General features: G+C 39.4%; 1 protein-coding gene across 5 annotated transcripts in view; it reads left to right on the top strand.

Moving 5' to 3' along the window:
• LOC115209341 (N-acetylneuraminate lyase) overlaps positions 1 to 21,460 on the top strand; it is a 200,886-nt gene that overhangs the window by 177,842 nt on the left and 1,584 nt on the right. For all 5 annotated transcript variants that reach the window (XR_003881323.2, XM_036501066.1, XM_029777706.2 and 2 more), the window contains exons 5-10: positions 7,307 to 7,364; positions 9,035 to 9,110; positions 10,110 to 10,202; positions 13,705 to 13,850; positions 18,283 to 18,408; positions 20,260 to 20,302. Coding sequence is in view for 4 of the 5 variants with exons in the window: in XM_036501066.1 (XP_036356959.1) it covers positions 7,307 to 7,364; positions 9,035 to 9,110; positions 10,110 to 10,202; positions 13,705 to 13,850; positions 18,283 to 18,408; positions 20,260 to 20,302 (542 nt within the window). In the remaining variant the exon portion in view is untranslated. The remainder of the gene's footprint in view (positions 1 to 7,306; positions 7,365 to 9,034; positions 9,111 to 10,109; positions 10,203 to 13,704; positions 13,851 to 18,282; positions 18,409 to 20,259; positions 20,303 to 21,460) is intronic.

Genomic DNA, 21,460 nt, shown 5'->3' with positions numbered 1-21,460 from the left:
GTGACTAAGGTTTGGTGGAAGATTTTAATTCAAAACTTATAGAAACAAGACATTTGTACTACAGAGCCAGAAGAGGTTTCAGCCAGATTGGTAATGAAAGGGTTAAGAATCGTTTCTTTGTTATATATTTAACCCTTTTGTTACCATATTTCTGTTGAGATGTTCTGTGTTTCTTTCAATTAATTTTAAATATAACAAAGAATTTAGTAAAATGACTTAGTTATCATTCAGCTAGTGTTAGGAGCATAAATTATGACTAAGGTTTGGTGGAAGATTTGAATTCAAAACTTTTGAAAACAAGACATTTTATACTACAGAGCCAGAGGTGGTTTCAGGCAGGTTGGTATCAAAAGGGTTAAAAGAGCCATGAAGAGAAAAGGAATGTCAGGAGAAGATTTGGTGGTGTATTTTCAAAAAGCAGAGGGTTTTTTTTGAAGGATGCAATGTTTGGACAATTAATGACTGATGTGGGTTGTTTATTCTATGCTTTGGCAATTCTGAAAGTGAAAAACATGTTCCAGAATTCATGGGTGCAGTGCATGACTGTGTGTTGCAGTTGTAACTATCAGCTGCAGGCGTGGCTGCGTGGTTAAGAAATTTGCTTCCCAACCACATGCTTTCAAGTTCAGTACCACTGTGTGACACCTTGGGCAAGTGTCTTCTACTTTAGCTGAGCAATGGTTTGTGAGTGGATTTGGTGGGCAAAAATTGAAGTCCAGTGTCTGCGTGTGTATGTGTGTGTGTGTGTACGTGTATGTGTGTGCTTTTGTGTTTCCTTGTCTTGACGTCATGTGATAGTTGTAAATGAGTGTCACTGTCATACAAGCAGTGTTGTTTATTTCCAGTATTCTGTGAGAATATATCTGGTCCCGGGGAAATATTACCTTGTTTGGAAACAGGCGAGGGTTAGCAACTGGAAGGGTATCCAGCCATAGAGAATCTGCCACAATATACTCTGCCCATCACATACAAGCATGGAAAAATGGACATTATACAATGATGATGATAATGATGATGATGATGAGGAGGAGGAGGAGGAGGGGACAAGTCCATAGTTGGTGGAGATATTAAATTCAAAACAAGGTGGCGAAAGGTGTTGTTGGAAAGATGGTGGATAATCTTGCGAACTTCTACTAAGTTAGTTGCTAGACATCAAATCGTGAATGTGTTTACGGTTCTATCTTAATCGTCATAAATAAATCTTTTACATCCTTCACTTATCCATTAATAACAGCATTTCCTGATTTTACTCTTCAAACATGATAATAATAAGGACAATACTACTACTACTACTACTACTACTACTAATAATAATAATAACTACAACAACAACAATAGCAACAGCAACAACAACAGACTTTGATCGTAGTTTGATCCATTAAGTATCTGGTCTCTGAGGTCAGCATCAAGACACACATTGGATGGGTGGGAACAGTTCGTTAGTTAAGCATTAACAATGATATATTTGTTAGCTTTGTCCTGTTTAATTAGTGTGTTTCTTTGACGAACCATAAACTCCATCGTTACCACATCAAATGTAAATTAACGAACAATGGCGATATTAAATGGATTTGCGAAATGTTGATCAATCCAATAGATTAGCGTTGTGGTGGTAATGGTTTAAATCAAGGTGATGTCAGCCACACCCCACTTTCATAAATAATTCATTGAACGATGGCAGAAATTAATGAGGAAATATGAATGTTATTATAATATATTGTTTTATTAATTATTATCTTCTGTCCATAAAAGGACTCTTTTACTTTGAGATTGTCTTGAGATAGTCTGACACACACACACATGCACCCTCCCACATACACACATGCACACACACACACACACGAGTACACGTCAATATATGTAATTTACTATGTATATATATAAATATATATACATATATATATATATATATATATATATATGCCTCTCATGCAATCTATCTATCTATATATATATATATGTAGGTCCCGGGTTGATTCGGGGTTAACCACAGTAAATAAGGTACTCAATACATAGTAGAGTAAAATTAATTTGTTATATAGAAGGAGCTTCTACAGGACTAGAACTGTTTCATTCAAGAGAAATCTTCAGGAAGAGCTTCCTGAAGATTTCTCTTGAATGAAACAGTTCTAGTCCTGTAGAAGCTCCTTCTATATAATAAATATATATATATATATATATATATATATATATATATATATTATATATATATATATATATATATACGTCCTGTTTGTGTTACATTTTTTTCGTGCTTGTTTTACCCCTCTGCGAGGTTATTTTATTTTAATTCTCTCGCAGGAAGGCCTAGTATTGACAAGTCGTATCCTGTCTTGCCTTCGAAACACGCTAAGTCTACTAGCGACAGCTGATGAAGGGGATTTTTCCTTGTGTAGTATGTCCTGTACCTTGTTTTTCTGTTGTAAATAATGTTTTTCCCGTTTTTGTTCTCGTCCTGTTCCACGTCTCTGTCCTTCTGTTGTAAAAAAATGGCTTTCTGTTTTTCGTTTCTGTTGAGTTCTACGTCTTTTTGTGGTGTCCTGTACGTATATATACATGTAGATGTAGGTACGTACATATATGTTTGTATGTATGCATATATTTTATTTATTACACTATTGTGTGAAAGCGCTTCGCGTCGGGTTCGTTCGATTCTTCGCTTCATTCCGTTTCTTATCCTCCCAGTATTGTTTTATATATATATAGATGGCATGAGAAGCATTGATTATTGGGGTCGACTAAAAAACTCGACCTCTACTCTCTCAATGCCACCAGAAATGCTACATCATTTGAATGATGTGGAAAATATTCCATCAATATTACACAAATGATGTTGGCATCAATTTTAAAATCCATACAAGACTTGGCCTCCGTCCTATCTGCCCACAACAAAAATTGAACTCAGGATACATAGCAACATTATGTCATATTTACTTTGCCTCACCCAGTCCAGCTCTCTTTAATACCATACCAAAATACGTCAAAATGGAAACTGATCCTATAAAATTCAAAAGTTCTCTGGATAAATTTCTTCAAAAAATCCCAGACCAATCAGCTACATCCGTATATGTCACCAACAATAATAACTCTTTGCTAGAGTAGGCCATGGTGCCCCATATATGACTAAAAGACTTCACCAGGTGGTGCTATTAAGTCAGACGTGGCCTGGGCCTATATTGGCCGAAACCTGTCAGAGTTATATATCGTTTAATGTCCGCTTTCCATGCTGGCATGGGTTGGACAGTTTGACAGAGGACTGGTGAGCCAGAGGCTGCACCAGGCTCCAGTCTATTCTGGCAAGGTTTCTACAGCTGGAGACCCTTCCTAATGCCAACCACTCTGAAAGTGTAGTGGGTGCTTTTATGTGCTACCGGCATCAGGGCCAGTCAGGCGGTTCTGGCATCAGCCACACTCAAATGGTGCTTTTTACGTGTCACTGCACAGGAACAAGTCCAGTGGCACAATCAATGACCACGCTTGAATGGTTTTTTTAAAGTTATATATGTATATATCATCATAATCATCATCGTTTCACCTCCGCTTTCCATGCTAGCATGGGTTGGACGATTTGACTGAGGACTGGCGAACCAGATGGCTGCACCAGGCACCAATCTGATCTGGCAGAGTTTCTACAGCCGGATGCCCTTCCTAATGCCAACCACTCTGAGAGTGTAGTCGGTGCTTTTAAAGTGCCACCGGCATGAGGGCCAGTCTGGTGGTATTGGCAATGGCCACGCTTGAAAATGGTGTTCTTTATGTGCCACCTGTACAGGAGTCAGTTCAGCAGCGCTGGCAACAACCTGGCTCGAATATTTTATTCACGTGCCACCGGCACAAGTGCCAGTGAGGCAACACTGACTACGATCACGCTCAAATAGTGCTCTTTACTCGCCAGACAGCTGCTCGGGCAGTGACCCCGCTTGGATGGAATGTTAGCGCTCCACTGGCATTGGTGCTAGTCATTGAATTTGGTTCAATTTCGATTTCACTTGCCCCAACAAGTCTTTGCAAGTGGAGTTTAGTGTCCAGTGAAGAGAGGTTGGCATGGGTACCGGTCGACGAATTTGGTTCGATTTTCAATTCAATTTCGATTTCGATTTCACTTGTCTCAACAGGTCTTCGCAATCAGAGTTTTGTGTCCAAAGAAGGAAAGGTATGCATAAGTGGGCTGATTACATCTCTCTTGCACACCACAGCTGATGCTTCTTAGGTCCAACTTTTCTCTCAAGGTGCATACACTCTGTTGAGTATGCACACTGACATTAAACATCCATCGGAGCATACTGGCTTCATTCCTTGAGAGCTTACGCATGTCCTCAGCAGTCACGGCCCTATCCATGAAAAGTAGATGTTTCATATATAAGTGGCTGTGTGGTGAGAAGCTTGCTTCCAACCACATGGTTTCAGTTTCAGTCCCACTGCGTGGCACCTTGGGCGAGTATCTTTTGCTAAAGCATGTCTCTGGGAGAAGGTCACGCATGCACACGCGCACTGCAAGTAACACACGCACAGCATGTAACACACGCACATTTCTAAGTCTAGCAAACTGTAATCATTAATTGATCCACTCCTTTAGAAGAATCTGTGTGGTTTCTAGAAATAGCAGTCAAATTTCCATCAGATGAAACCTACCATCATTTAAAAAATGAAGGACGTGTAGGATGCATTTATTGTGTACCATGGTTCGCAATTACAATCTACTTCGTTAACGGGTTTACAGCATTTTCCACACACGCTCATGCGCTCATGCACAACACATACACAACGCACACACACACGCACGCGCGCACACACACACACACACACACAGAAGCGTGCGCTTATGTTCTTTAATTCTTTCACTTGATGACCAAGATAAGCTATATTCTATCGTAAAAATTATGACTATTTTGAAATCTACAGATGAAAGCCTATTTCAGGCTGTCATTTCCGCTAGAAATAGCAGCCAAGCTACATCCTCGATGATGTGATCTTTGCTTGAAATAAAATGTGATGGTGATGATTGAAACATCTTTAATCATACAACTGCCTGATTAGAGCATACTCGTGGTTAAACTATTAATACAACGGCTACATTAATATACTAAAAGAATCGGCTATAAAATTTACGTGTTGGATAGTATAAGGGAGACAAACATCAGTAAAAGACATGCGGAAGTTGTCTCCCCTACCAGCAGATTATGTATTTGCTTTATTTATCCTTTATTTTTGCTGGACTACGGCCATGCTGCAGCACGGCCTTCAAGTGTTTTAGTCGAACAAATCTTACGTTTTTTGTCTTTCGAAGTTTGACACTTATTCTATCGTTTATTTTGGCGGAATTTTGCTTCACGCACCCCATATAATCCCTTCATAACTTTTTTTTTATTTTTTGGAATTTTCCGAAAATTTTTGCGAATTTGTTCTACCTACGGGAATTCATACGATTATACAAAAACCGATAAAAGAAAGTTTTGGTGCGTGATTTAAGGGCTATTTAGCTGTTATTTTTTAGCACATCTCACGACCACCTTATACCTGTTTCTTTACTACCCACAACGGGCTAAACACAGAGGGGACAAACAAGGACAGACAAACGGATTAAGTCGATTACATCGACCCCAGTGCGTAACTGGTACTTAATTTATCGACCCCGAAAGGATGAAAGCAAAGTCAACCTCGGCGGAATTTGAACTCGGAACGTAATGGCAGACGAAATACGGCTACGCATTTCGCCCGGCGTGCTACCGTCCTTGGTTGTTTGTCACTTTGACGTATTGATGTCTTTCTGTATCTTTCTCCTCATAAACACATTTGTCTGTTGCTGGGATTGAAGCCAAAATTTCGGACAAACCATATTTTAAACTGTGATTTAAAAAGGACAATTCGGAAAATGTTTTTAAAAAATATAGTTGTGTGAATTCCCGTGTGTGGAACACAAATTCACAGAAAGTTTCTGAAAATTCCCAAAAATAAAGAAGTTATGAGGTGTGCTTAAAGCAGAATCCCGTCTGTTTCTTGTTGCTGAATTTACTCTTTTGTCTAAATAAGTTACGGGGAGCAGGGCCGTCGGTAAGCCCCTGGAACCCCTGTGGTCGCAGAGGGCCTCCACGGTTGAAGAGCCCCATATTAAGATCAAAGTACGTAGACGAGTCATCTATTTGCTTTGGTTAAGATGTTGAACCAGAATTAAACTATGTTAACTGAAAACTTCAAGAAATAAAATGGTAATACATTGTACCTGCAAAAGTTCTTGTAAAAATATTACCTTGAATCACGAACGTATACCAGGCTTTGTGGATTGTCTATGATTTGTATTGAACACTAACTTCACTCACATTCATTCAAGCTTGTTGAATTTGAACTCGAAACACAAAGGAATGTAGCTGAATGCGGTAAAGGATTTTGTTCGATCCTCAAACAATTCTGCACTTCCATCAACTGATATGTTTTCTTCTCTTTCACTCTTTATTTGGACCTCCTTCGGTGATTTAGATATTTCGTCAGTAAATAATCTTCTCGGACATAAATATAAAGGGAAGTAACTTACGTAATAGAATTATAAACTAAGCTTTAAAGCTACCTCCCTTAAGCTATTTTATTTTAAATGATTTCAGCATTAAATAGGAAATTTCAAAGGATTTAATTTTTGTTGATATTTTTTTTTTGTTAGTTTTCCATTTTATTTTTCCTAAAAAAAAAAGAAAAAAATTTGCCGTGCTGAAAAGTTCCTGACTTCCGATAAAAAAAAAAACGGAAGGATCAGTTAATTAATGATTTTATTCAACATATGTATATATGTATGCATGCTTACATGCATGCATATATGTATGCATGCATGCATGCATGCATGCATGTATGTGTGTATGGATGGATGCATGTATGTATGTATGTATGTGTGTGTGTGTATGTATGGATGTATATATGTATGCATGCATGTATGTATTCATGCATATATATATTTCTTTACTACCCACAAGGGGCTACACACAGAGAAGACAAACAAGGACAGACAAAGGGATTAAGTCGATTACATCGGCCCCAGTGCGTAACTGGTACTTAATTTATCGACCCCGAAAGGATGAAAGGCAAAGTCGACCTCGGCGGAATTTGAACTCGGAACGTAACGACAGACGAAATACGGCTAAGCATTTCGCCCGGCGTGCTAACGTTTCTGCCAGCTCGCCGCCTATATGCATGCATATATATATGTATGCATGCATGTATGTATGTGTGCACATTTGTATGCATGTATGTTATGCATACATGTGCGTGTAGTTCCATACATGTATGTTTGTATTACATTTTATCTTTTTCATATTAACAGAATAAAGAAAGTAATCCTTCACGTTGGTGCTGCCAATTTGAGAAGTTCCATAGAATTGGTAAGTGTAACCAGTTAGTTTACTACCACAGTATGTCTTGTATTCTCTTATGTTTAGATAGGAACTGAAATTTGACCAAAAAGCAAAAACCTCAAATATGATTCCAATGTCTGATTAAAGAAACCCAAAATGTCTGCTACAAGAATGGAAATTATTGTTGTCTGTTGCTGCTGCTGTTGTTGTTGTTGTTGTTTAACTCCTTGGGTTAACTCTGATTTTGTAGATTAAATTTTTATAGCATGCTGACTCCCTGATAAAAACCATTAACATGATTTCTATCTTTATATTCTATTATGAATTAATAAATATACTACTACTACTACTACCACCACCACCACTACCACTACTACTAATAATAATAATCCTTTCTACTAAAGGCACAAGGCCTGAAATTTTGTGGGGAAGGGACTAGTCGATTGTATCGACCCCCCAGTACACAAATGGTACTTAATTTATTGACCCCAAAAAGATGAAAGGTGAAGTGGACCTCAGCAGAATTTGAACTCAGAACCTAGTGGCAGACGAAATACGGCTAAGCATTTTGTCCAGTGTGCTAACGATTCTGCAAGCCCTAATGTTAATGATAATAATAATAATAATACTAATACTAATACTAATAATAATAATAATAATAATAAGAAGAAGAAGAAGAAGAAGTGGTTTCATACTTTGGCACAAGGCCAGCAATTTTAATGGAATTTGTAAGTCAATTGTCTATCTGTTTATGTATGATGAAGTGGTTCTTTATTTTCTGGATCCCTAAAGGGTGAAAGTCAAAGTTGACCTGAACAGAATTTTAACTTAGAATGTGAAGCTGGAAGAAATCCTGCAAAGCATTTTTGTTCATCATGCTAACGATAATGATGATGATGATGATGATGACAACAACGACGGTGGTGATGATGATGATGATGGTGATGATAACGATGACGATGATGATGATGATGATGACGATGGTGATGATGATGATGGTGGTGATGATGATGATGACGATGATGATGAGGATGATGATGATGATGATGATGATGATGATGCAATAGACAGGGTGAAAATGAGAGAGGGTGGGAGGAAGAGATATGTCGGTTGTAAGGGTATAGGTAAGGTGTAGTAAATGGAGAAGAGAGAGGGGGAGGGAGAGAGATAGTGGTGGTGAGAGGTAATTCGGTGGCCCAGGAGGATGATCGATGTAAATTATTGGTGGAGTATCAATGATTAATCTCATATATATATATATTGATTTTAAACTTTGGCACTAGGCTAGCAACTACAATTTTGGGATGGGGTGGAGTGTGTGTGTGTGGGGGGACAAGTCGCTTACAGTGACCCCCCACCATACTCAACTGGTACTTATTTTTTTCCGACCCCAAAAAGACAAAAGTAGAATTTGCATTCAGAACATAAGATAAGGATGGACGAAATTTCACTTAACATTTTGCCCAAAGTTCTGGAGATTCTACCAGTCCAACGCCTTCATCTCACAAATATTAATGAGAAAACCAACAAATTTGGTTGTAGAAGACGTATTTCTTACTTTATGCAAATGTGTTGGTTTCTTTGAGATAAGGTTTTGGTTTAATTTCAGTTACAAAAAAATGTCTGCCATGAAATAAACAGAGTTTGTTATTCTATGAAGATATTGTTGTTATTTCAAGTTTTCTCTTTGATTCCAGGCCAAACATGCAGAAGCCATTGGTGCTGATGCCATTGCGTGTATGTGTCCAACATTTTATAAACCAAAAACTGAAGGTCAGTTCATCTTCATGAATATATTTTCTTTTTGAAGTAAAGATTGTTTGCCAACATAACATGGTAATCCTGGTTTAGGACGAATGTTGCTGTAGTTTAGCCCCAGGAGACATCATCTCCAGCTGGATATACGACACGATCCGTGTCGTTATATTTTCGAACAAGGCAATCTGGAACCCCCACTCAGCTCAAAACAATATCTGTGTGTCACAATTTCTGTGTTATTTCTCTTCATCAGCACAGAATAATTGTTCAGCTAGAGGGAAATAACCTGGAAATCATGATACACAGATATTGTTTCGAGCTGAGTGGGGGTGCGAGATTCCCTTGTTTGAAAATATAAGGAAACAGATCTTGTCATATAGCCAGCTGGAGACAATGATGATTGTGCTGATAATGGTGGTTCTTTCTTTATTTGCTTCAGTCATTTGACTGCGGCCATGCTGGAGCACCGCCTTTAGTCGAACAAATCGACCCCAGGACTTATTCTTTGTAAGCCTAGTACTTATTCTGTCTGTCTCTCTTGCCAAACTGCTAAGTGACGGGGACGCAAACACACCAGCATCGGTTGCCAAGCGATGTTAGGGGGACGAACACAGGCACACAAACATATACATACACGCGCGCGCACACACACACACACACACATATATATACATATATATAACAGGCATCTTTCAGTTTCTGTCTACCAAATCTACTCACAAGGCTTTGTTCGGCCCGAGGCTATAGTAGAAGACACTTGCCCAAGATGCCACGCATGTGGTTGGTAAGCAAGCTACTTACCACACAGCCACTCCTGTGCCTATTTAATAGCTTCGCTCAACGCGGGGCGAATAATGATGATGGTAAATGATAATGATGACAACAATGATGATGATGGTGATGATAGTGATGCTAACAGCAGTGATATTTCTGATATATATTCTATCTACACACACACACATGCATGTCATTAAAGTTTGAATTATCTTGGTTCTTTTCTTGTCTCCATTTCAGAGAACTTAATAAATTATTTGTCTCAAGTGGCGGCAGCAGCACCATCCACACCATTTTTCTACTACAGCATCCCTCATATGACGCATGTCCACTGTAAGTAGCTTCGTTGCTCCATTCATCTCTGTGTTGTTGTTGTTGTTGTGCTCATCTCTTGCATTAATTAATTGTTCATGTCGTTACAGTCCATAGCAGTCATAGATCATTTTTTGATGTTAATTACAGTATAAAGCAAGAAATGGAGAAAGGAATGAGAGAAAGTGACCAACAGGATGATACAAACATATGTAAAATACTCACATGCTTAAATATATATGTATATATATATATGTATGTATATATGTATGTATGTATATAGGCACAGGCATGGCTGTGTGGTAAGAAGTTTGCTTCCCAACCACATGGTTCCTGGTTCAGTCCCACTATGTGGCACCTTGGGCGAGTGAGTGGATTTGGTAGACTGAAACTAACAGAAGCCCCCTCATAGTGGATTCCATATCAGAGCTAGATGAAAAATTTCCAGGTGTGGAAGCAAAACCTGGGATCTAAGGGCCTTACGGTTAACTTAGCAAAGATTAAGGTCCTAATAAGCCAGAAAACTGCCAGGACCCTACACCCCTCAGGCAGGTGACCCTGATCAATTTGTAGGAAAGGTGTAGGCAGGAACTCCATATGGTGGACCCAGTGCAAGCTATGAACACACCAGATGAGCAGTGGGTTAATTGGAAGGTTACCTGAGAAGGTAGTGTTAGTTTGTGGAAGATGCATAGAATCCTTAAAAACCTCAGAGACTCTGGAAATTAATTCCATCAAATGCCCTGGTGGCTCATTAGAGGCAGTAGATAATTTCTGCTATCTAGGGGACCAAATTAGTTGTGTGGGGAGGATGCACAGAGAGTGTGATAGCTAGAATAAGAATAGGAGGGAGGAAATTCAGAGAGCTGTTACCTCTGTTGGCCATGAATGGTTTCACTTTCCAAGTGAAAGGAAGATTGCATAATGCATGTATATGGAGAGCAATTCTACATGGTAGGGAGATGTGGGTCCTGAATGAAGAGGACATGCGAAGGTTGGAAAGGAATGAGGCTAGTATGCTCTGCTGGATGTGTAATGTAAGTGTACATGTTCAACAGAGGGCTGGCATATTGAGAGAGAAGTTTGGCATAAGAGGAGTTGGTTGCTGTGTGCAAGAGAGAAGACTGTGCTGGTTTGGTCATGTGATGTATTCAACCTTATAGAAATAGTAGGGAAGGTTGTCGACTTTGTTCTATGGAAACTTATGAAATTTTAAAACATCAGAGTAATACAATCTGTTGAATAATCGTCTGGAGTTGGGAGCATCTTGTATACATTGCACAACCCGAACATTTAAATACTTTAAATAATAATTTTGTGAGTATTTTTATATTTTTCAAATTTTAATTCTTTATAATCAAATAATAAGAAATATACTATACTAGCTTTCAATTTAACATTCATAGATGACTAAAAAAACTTCACTGCAAACTTGAAATTGGAATTTTTTTCTAAATTTAATCTAGCTTTAAAATTAATAAGGCTTTCCCCCAGTTATAAAATACTATGCCTACTCATAATAATAAGTGATAGGTTTTTCCCCTTTTTTTTCTCTAAATTACACTCTCTGTAAATGAGATTAAGACCATTTGACATTGACCTAGTTTCTCTCACAAAATAGCAGTAATTGGCATTTGTTAGTGGCAATTGTTGTCTTCAACATGAATTCCTTTTATGGTGTTCTGAAACCTCCTTTACCCCATTTCTACAATTAAAAAATCTTTATTAGTTCTAACCTTATAGCAGTTAGGAACAGTCATATCTTGGTCAGTCAGTGGAAGGACTTCACTACCTCATATGCTCTTAAAATTTAAATCCACATCTTTGTCTGTATATCTACCGTCTCTATAATGTTGCCACTTGATTTGAAAACTTTTGTATTAATGGAAAACCTCTATAATTGGCTGATGAGTACTCAGCATCTTAAATCTGTTGTAATACTTACAACATTTAATAAAATGATGTAGTACGAAACGATTGTACCAAATTACCAGAGTCATTCTTGTTGCTTATTTTGATTATAATCACCCCACAAATTTTTATGGATAACACCATACAAAATTCTGGTGCATCTAAATTAAGTACCATATTCATTTGAATCTAAATTTTTGCTGAACTTATGTATATATATATAATATATATATATATGCATATATATGTATATATAGATATGCATATATGTGTATACATTTATATATACATATATATATATATATATACACATATACATAAATATACATATACATAAATATACATATATATATATATATTATATATATATATATATAATATATATATATATATATATATATATATATATTTATTTATATATATATGTATATGTATATATATATAATATATATATATAGGTGCAGGAGTGACTGTGTGGTAAGAAGCTTGCTTACCAACCATATGGTTCTAGGTTCAGTCCCACTGCATAGACCCTTGGGCAAGTGTCTTCTACTATAGCTGCAGGCTGACCAAAGCCTTGCGAACGGATTTGATAGACGGAAACTGAAAGAAACCCATTGTGTATATATACATTTGTGTGTGTCTGTGTTTTCCCCCACCACCACTGCTTGACAACCAGTGTTGGTGTGTTTACATCCCCGATAGAACAAGTACCAGGCTTCAAAAAATAAGTACTGGGGGCGATTTGTTTGACTAAAATTACCTCAAGGGAGTGCCCCAGCATGGCCACGGTCAAATAACTGACACAAGTAAAAAGATAAAAGAGGTGTGTGTGTGTGTGTGTATAATCCTTTATACTATAGGTGCAAGGGCTGAAATTCGGTGTGAGGGGCAAGTGAATAACAACGACCCCCAGTATGCAACTGTTACCTATTTCATCGACCCCCAGAAGGATGAAAGGCAAAGTTGACCTCAGCAGAATTTGAACTCAGAACATAAAGACAGACATAACACCATCAAGCATTTTGCTTTGCATGCTAGCAACTCAGCCAGCTTGCTGCCTCAATATGTATATATGATGTGCTGTTCTGTTATTGATGGTATCACCGAGGAAAGGGCCCCATACTGTGTATATTAGATATCATTTAATATACAAAAGATTTAAATGTGAGCTACCGTTAGTTTCATGCTCCTGAAAATACAATGGTCAGACAAGCTTGTATAGCATGTTGTGTATTTCCAGGCAATTAAATGATTTTATTAATATTAATGGGGGTTTTTTTAATGGAAAATTATAAAAGTAATTTGACATTAAATTGAAGAATTACTCAACAGTTTTTATTAAAAGCCATAACTTTTATCTTTTACTTGTTTTGATTATTAGACTGTGGCCATACTGGGGCACTCCCTCAACGAATTTTTGCAAGTGGGGTGACAGTGACTTCGAAGCCTTGACTTTGAAGCCTTCTGACAAAGTCCAAGAAAGGCTAGTAAGCTAAAACTTCGAAGTCACTATCATCTCTCTTCTTGTAAAGGTTTAAAAAATATATGTGTGTGTATGCTCATTCATATGATGTATTTTAAACTCACTCAGTGTTGGTTTTGGTTTCAGTGGACGAAGTGAAAGTCATGCAGTTAGCCATGTTGAAGATTCCGACTCTTCATGGAATGAAAGATTGCACAGACTGTCTGACCAAATCTCTGGTCTGCGCACATCTCGATCGACGGAAACTGCAAGTTGTCATAGAGACTCCTGGGGTAAATAGTGTTTTGTTCATGAAACATCCTCTTCCTCCACATCCTTCCCCACTTCTTCCTCTTCCTGCCTCTTCTTCCTCTTCCTACCTCTTCTTATTTATCCTCTCTTCCTCTTCCTTCTCCTCCTTCATATTTGCTTTCAATTCTTAATAAATGTTTAACCCTTTGAATATACTGGTCAGGAGTATATATAAGGAATATAATGGTTTCGGTTATTCATGAGTTGCAGTGGTGTAAAGGGCCATCTTAAAAGCTTCTGGACAGAACACTGCTTTATCAGCCCCACCTATACCCAATCATGACACACTTTGGTTAACATTGGGCACTCTACACCCATGGGGGTCACAGGGCAAATATCCTATGGTGCCTCTGCCTTAAGGTTTCCATTGACTCCACAGATGCTGTAGTGTACAAGGCGGTGAGCTGGCAGAAACGTTAGCATGTAAGGCAAAATGCTTAGCGGTATTTTGTCTGCCGCTACTTTCTGAGTTCAAATTCTGCCGAGGTCGACTTTGCTTTTCATCCTTTCGGGGTCGATAAATTAAGTACCAGTTACGCACTGGGGTCGATGTAATTGACTTAATCCGTTTGTCTGTCCTTGTTTGTCCCCTCTATGTTTAGCCCCTTGTGAGTAATAAAGAAACAGATGCTGTAGTGTACAGCAGTGGCCACACACTTGTTCCTGGTTTCATCTGACCAGCTAAACAATGTGAGTGAACTGAAGGGCAATGCCTGACAGTGGGAATGTCTATCCCTTAGAACATCAAACCTGGAATGGCATAAGCTTGCAGAAGAACCAAACAAGTCAATGGACTTGAAGGTGTGACAGTGGGGCATGTGGCATGACATAAGACAAAGTGAATGAAGACACAGGAGAAGACAACAGTCTTCGGGAAAGGGCTTGGGACTTTGTCATGAACCCTTTCCAAAGAAATGCCAATGGTGAGCCAAATAGAAGCAATCAGTAATGGAACTGGGGAGTATTGGTGAGCTGTCCCCTTGAAACAGGGAGGGCACATGTAACAATATGTATATATCATCATCATCTTGACATTATCGTAATCACCGTCATTTAATATCTGTCTTCAATGATGGGATGGGTTGGACGGTTTGACAGGATTTGATGGGTCATCTTAAAAGCCTTGCAAGCCTCTGGACAGAACACTGCATTATTGGCCCCACCTATACCCAATCATAACAAACTTAGGTTAACATTGGGCACTCTACACCCAGGGGGGTCACAGGACTGCATCGTGTACCAGTGTCTATTTGGCAATGGTTTCAATGGTTGGATGCCATTTCTGATACCAACCACTTCACAGAATCCATGGGTGGCTTTTACCTGTGCAGTCACAAAGTTGCATGACATGACCTTCCCCACTCAATTGAGGTGGGAGTAGTTTTGGAGGGAAGACAGCTTTGTGCAGTAAGCACCATTCATGCGTGGGTCTTTGCCAGTGCTGCCTGACTGGCTTCCCAGTGGCACGTAAAAAGTACCCACTACACTCTCGGAGTGGTTGGCGTTAGGAAGGGCATCCAGCTGTAGAAATATTGCCAGATTGGATTGGAGCCTGGTGCGGCCTTCTAGCTTGCCAGTCCCTAGTCAAACCATCCAACTCATGCCAGCATGGAAAACGGGCGTTAAATGATGATGATGATGATGATGAGAGGTTACATTATGAACAGGGGGACAGTAATAGGTGACTTTCATTGGAGGGGATATAAGGCTAATCTCAGTTGGAAAAGGAGCAAGTGACAAGATGGTTAGGAAGATATAACAGAATGCGTACCCTCAAGTTACCAGGAGGTGTATATAAGTGAGTGGGTGGGTAAGTTTGTGAGAGCAGGAAAGGAGAGTGGGAGATGGAGGGGGAGGGGAATGCAGTGAGTGAACACAGGTGAAGGGAGGGGGTGTAAGGAAGATGAGTTGTTAAGGAAAGACTTGTCAAGGACAGATTATATGCTGGGGCAAAGGGGTAAACAACATGTCTTTAGGGCCTCAGTTTTTTCTCAGATGGACAGGTTTTCTCAAGCACAGCAGATTGCCAGTCATTCTGGTCCTTTGTCATCTCTTCCATGGGGCTCAGCATCTGAAGGTGATTTCTCAGGAGGAAGGACAGATTGAATGAATACCAAAAATGAGACAAGAACGCAAAACATCCAGACAGTTAGATGATACAAAAAAAGGGACAACAACACATCCAGACAGATGATACAAAACAGGGACAAGAAAAAACAAGGACAGGTCATTTGGAGTTTTCTTTCCTCAGTCGAGTTCCAGATTATCTTTGCAATTTTGGCTGGTTATACTTGAGATTGCTCCAGTTTGGCCAGCCCCAAGGAAAAACTAAGCTAAGAGCATTAGATTCCTTGGAAGAAAGCAGCAAAAACAAGAACGGAAAAAAAACAGAGAAATGGTACCCTTATAAATTGTCAGTTTAAACAGACGATCGGCATGAATAGGTTAAATTTAACTAAATACAAAAAGCGTCCATCAAAAGTTCTTGTTGATTTATTTTCCAAACACCAATTTACTAATGATACTAAATTCTTTGTTCACCATCATCGTTATCGTTGTTTAATGTCTGCTTTCCATGCTGGCATGGGTTGGACGGTTTGACTGACAAGGCGACGAGCTGGCTGAAACGTTAGCATGCCGGGCGAAATTTCTAGCGGTATTTTGTCTGCCGCTACATTCTGAGTTCTAATTCCACCAAGGTCTACTTTGCCTTTCATCCTTTCAGGGTCGATTAAATAAGTACCAGTTACGCACTGGGGTCGATATAATCGACTTAATCCGTTTGTCTGACCTTGTTTGTCCCCTCTGTGTTTAGCCCCTTGTGGGTAGTAAAGAAATAGGTTTGACTGAGTTCTGGAGAGCCAGGGAGCTTCACCGGGTTCTGATCTGGTTTGGCATGGTTTCTACAGCTGGATGCCCTTCCTAACACCAACCACTCCAAGAGCGTAGTGGGTGCTTTTTACGTGCCACTGGTACAGGTGTCATTGATGTGACACCAGCATCGGCCATGCTCTCAGACAGTGCTTTTCAGATACCAGTCAACTGGAACTGGGATCAGCTATGGCTACGATTTCACTTGGCTTGACAGGTCTTCTCAATACGGTTCTATATTTAAGAGATGAGGAATTATTTACATTATTTACATTTGATGGATATTTGACCTCATCTTGTTTGTTGTTAGCACAACATTTCGGCTGATATACCCTCCAGCCTTCATCAGGGGTCTTGGGGAAATTTCTTGCCATGTGGTTTTGGGATCAGTCCCACCGCATGGTACCTTGAGCAGATACCTTCTATTATAGCCCTGGGCTAACTAAAGCCCTGTGGGTAGATTTTGTACAGAGAAATTGTAAGAAGCGTGATATATAAATTCATATGTGTATTTGCATGTGTGTTTATAACTACAGTGCTTAACGACTGGTGTTGGTTTGTTTACACCTCCATAACATAGCAGTTTGTCAAAAGATACTGAGCGAATAAATACCACACTTAAAAGAACCTAAGTTCTGAAATCAGTTTGCTTGACTAAGTCTTTCCAGTATGGGCATAGTCTAATGACTCCCAACAAACTGTAATGATCTCCATGCAACACAGGACAAAATCTACTCCATCTAAGTCCAGTGATCATCTGTCTCTGTGACCCTATCCAAAGACTCGCCCCTCACATCATACAAATTTATATTTTACTCGTTGCATCATATTCACCGACCAAGTTTCCCTTAGTTTTCTTATACAAATAATTTACTTCAATATCTTTTCTTTCCAGTTGAATTTTTGCTTCTCCCCCCCCATACACTTCATGTGTCATGCCTCTTTTTCAAGCCTGTCACAATCATAGACCTCCATGCCAAACTCTGAAGGTTCATGTTTTTTTTGTGGGGTGGGGGGTTACAGCAGTGGTCACCCCATTGTCTTCTGCCAGTTTATTTACATTTCACTCTCCTGGTCTCCTGCTTGCTCCCATTACCCATGATGCACAAGGCTTGCTTGACTTCTAAATGGGGCAACTGATTTACATAATGCCAAGCATGTCCTCAGACTTGGTGTGTCTGAGTGGCATATGTCTAGGGGCCAACCTTTCTCCACGTCCTGTACAACTTAGACTCAGAACCATCTACCACTTGATCCATAACTGGGGTCCTCGATGGGTACAACTACACCTGGGCCAGACAGGACATGACAGTAGTGGTGACTAAGGAGTAAAACCATACATCCCCTAAATTCCTAAACTCCTAGGACTCATCACTGGATGCAGTATTTTGCTCATCAAAATAAAAAACCTTCAGTAAGATCCCAGCAGAAATATCAGTTGTCAATTTTGTTTGTTCTAGGTATTTGTTGTATGTCCCTTCTAACTCTAACTTAAGTTTCAGGAAAATTTTCTCTTTTTTATTTTCCTGTTTTCTTTTCCAGGATATGTTACCATCGTTATCTATAGGAATTCCATGTCTGGCTATTCCTGCTTATATGGCACCTATATACAACAGAATGAAAAATGCCTTAGAAGCTGGAGACTCAGAAACTGCTCAAAGAGACCAAGTAAGAATTTTATTTTTAAGAAACATTAATTTCATGCTCTATCTTTCTAATAAAGAACAAACTTTGATATTCCAATGTTTCTATCAGTAACTAAATATTCTTGTCTTTCGCATCAACTATTGGTCATCATTACACTTGATTCACTCCACCGTTTTATAAGTTAAACCAGAGAGACAACACTTTCAGGCATAGTTAAGTCATCATCATCATCATCATCGTTTAATGTCTATTTTCCATGCTGGCATGGGTTGGACGGTTCGACTGGGGTCTGGGAAGCCAGGAGGCTGCACCAGGCCCCAGTGTGATCTGGCAGTGTTTCTACAGCTGGATGCCCTTCCTAACGCCAGCCACTCAGAGAGTGTGGTGGGTACTTTTTACATGCCACTGGCACAGGGGCCAGAGAAGCTGGCATCGATCACGATCGGATGGTGCTTTTTATGTTCCACTGGCACAGGAGCCAGTCAAAGCGACACTGGCATCGGCCATGTTTGGATGGTACTTTTTACGTGCTGCCAGCACAGGGCTCACAACTACAATTTCCATTTGATTTGATTTTGATATTCATGTTGATGTTGATGTACTTGACTGAATAGGTCTCCTCAAGCATGGCATGTCGCCCTACAATCCAAGGTATTTTGAGTGGGTTGGTTATGCGACACTGGTGTAGGTTACAGTTGTGAACTCACTTTATTTGCTGGGTTTTCTCAGTCACAGAGGTCCAGAGGTCTCGGTCTTTTGTCACTGCCTCTGCGAGGCCCAACATTCAAAGGTCATGCTTCACCACCTCATCCCATGTCTTCCTGGGTTTCCCTCTACCCTGGATTCCTTCCACTGTTTGGGAGTGGCACTTCTTCACACAGCTCTTCTCATCCATCTACAGTACATGATCATACCAACACAAACGTCTCTCTTGCATGCCATATCCGATGTTTCTTATGTCTAACATTTCTCTCAGGGTGCTTACACTCTGCCGTGGTTACATTAAAAACAGAATAACACAATTTCTATATTTCATCCAATTTTTGGGGCCATTGTCATAAAGTTAATTCATGGTCATTGGAGTAATTAATGACCATGAGTTAATCAGTGATCACTGTGTTAACCAATGGTCAGTATGGTCAGTATGGTGATCAGTGTGGTAACCAAATAGCTCCAATAAAATGATTAACCAACGAACAGTGGTAAAATTTGTTGCTTTAAATAACTGAACACAAATATAATATTATGATCACAGAGATGTGGTCAGTAGTGACCTGATGAGAGACCAGATGAGACACAAGGCGGTGAGCTGGCAGAAACGTTAGCACACTGGGCGAAATCCTTAGCAGTATTCCGTCAGCCGCTAATGTTCTGAGTTCAAATTCTGCTGAGGTCGACTTTGCCTTTCATCCTTTCGGGGTTGATAAATTAAGTTCCAGTTACACCCTGGGGTCAATGTAATTGACTCAATCCCTTTGCCTGTCCTTGTTTTTCCCCTCTATATTTAACCCCTTGTGGGCAATAAACAAATAAGATGAGAGATACTGGGACAAACAATATTGCAATTCATATTTAAGGCTCTGATGAAGCTATTAGGTGTTATTCAGGCACTCAACTGCATCTCATAGCAGAAACAGCTGCAAGCTAATGAAGTTCATCAGACAATAATTTTATTCCTTTGTCATCTCTTTTTCTTATTCCTGCTCTTAACTCATCGAATGCTTCATTCTGAAACATATGTATATTGAGTTTTACACCAGGTTGTAAGTCATGCAATGCCTGAGCGAAATATACATTTGTGTTATCTTTGCTATTTGTTATATGTTATATATACCGAATTTCAGACATTTTTTTCTGTTTTTCTTGTTCCAGTTGATGGCTGTGAATGTAGTGAAAATTACCTCCAAATACAATGGTAGGTAGAATTTATAGCTCTTTCACTCAATCATTCTTTCTCTCTCTCTCTCTCTCTCTCTCTCTCTCTCTCCCTTCCTCTCTTTCATACATGCACACACACGCGCACGCACACACACATATTATATTCTGTGAAAAATGTCTGGTCATGGTGAAATATTACCTAACTTGGAATCAGGTAAGGGTAGGCAACAGGAAGGGCATCCAGTCGTAGGTAATTTGCCTCAACCAATTCCACATCCCCAATGAAAGCATGGGAAAGTGGACAGTAAATAATGATGACAACAACAAAAGTTATACTTTTATCTCCGTAATGAACCAAAAGTCACGAAGGGGCCTAAAATTTTGGTTGATTTTTTTTTTTTTACTATCACATTTCATGGCATATGAGATGTACTTTTTTTTTCAAAAACATCTCATCACCCTGGGTCCTTTTTGCAAAGTTGGGCTTATATCACATGCTTTCATGCATAAAATCTTTTTCCACCTGAATATGCGCAGCTGAACTAAAGAAGTGTTTTATTTATTTTAATTAATAGATTTTTTTTCACACCTAGCATCATATAGTTATTGCCCCCACATCTCTCTCTCTCTCTGAAGGATGACCTCAAAATGCTGAACCTTTCAGATGAGATGACAAAGGACTGAGATACCTGACACCTTGCTGTAGTCAAGAAGACCTGTCCTCCACAGCAGATTCGCTCGGAAGAGTCCTGTGTCAGTGCCACATAAAAGACACTCATGACAGTGCCATGTAGAGGCACTGGTGGCACATTAAAAGCACCCATCATACACTGTAAAGTGGTTGGCATTAGGAAGGGAATCCAGCCATAGAAACCAAAACCAAATCAGACTGGATGGGACCTGGTGCAGCTCTCCAGCTTCCCAGCTCTGGTTGAATCATCCAACCCATACCAGCATGGAAAACGGACGTTAAAAGATGATGATGATGATGATGTATACTGTAAAGGTGTGTCGATTGGTGACTAGAGTATTTGGCTTACAGTCATAAGGTCATGAGTTCATTACCCACAGCAGATTGTGTCCTTGAGCAAGGCACTTTATTTCACATTGCTCCAGTCCACTCACCTGGTAAAAATGAGTTGTAACTGTAATTCAAAGGGCCAGCCTTGTCACACTCTGCGTCATCCTGAATCTC

This window comes from Octopus sinensis, linkage group LG3 (genome assembly GCF_006345805.1).
Source record: "Octopus sinensis linkage group LG3, ASM634580v1, whole genome shotgun sequence".
Classification (NCBI taxonomy): Eukaryota; Metazoa; Mollusca; class Cephalopoda; order Octopoda; family Octopodidae; genus Octopus; species Octopus sinensis.
This window is presented reverse-complemented; position numbering and strand designations above follow the sequence as displayed.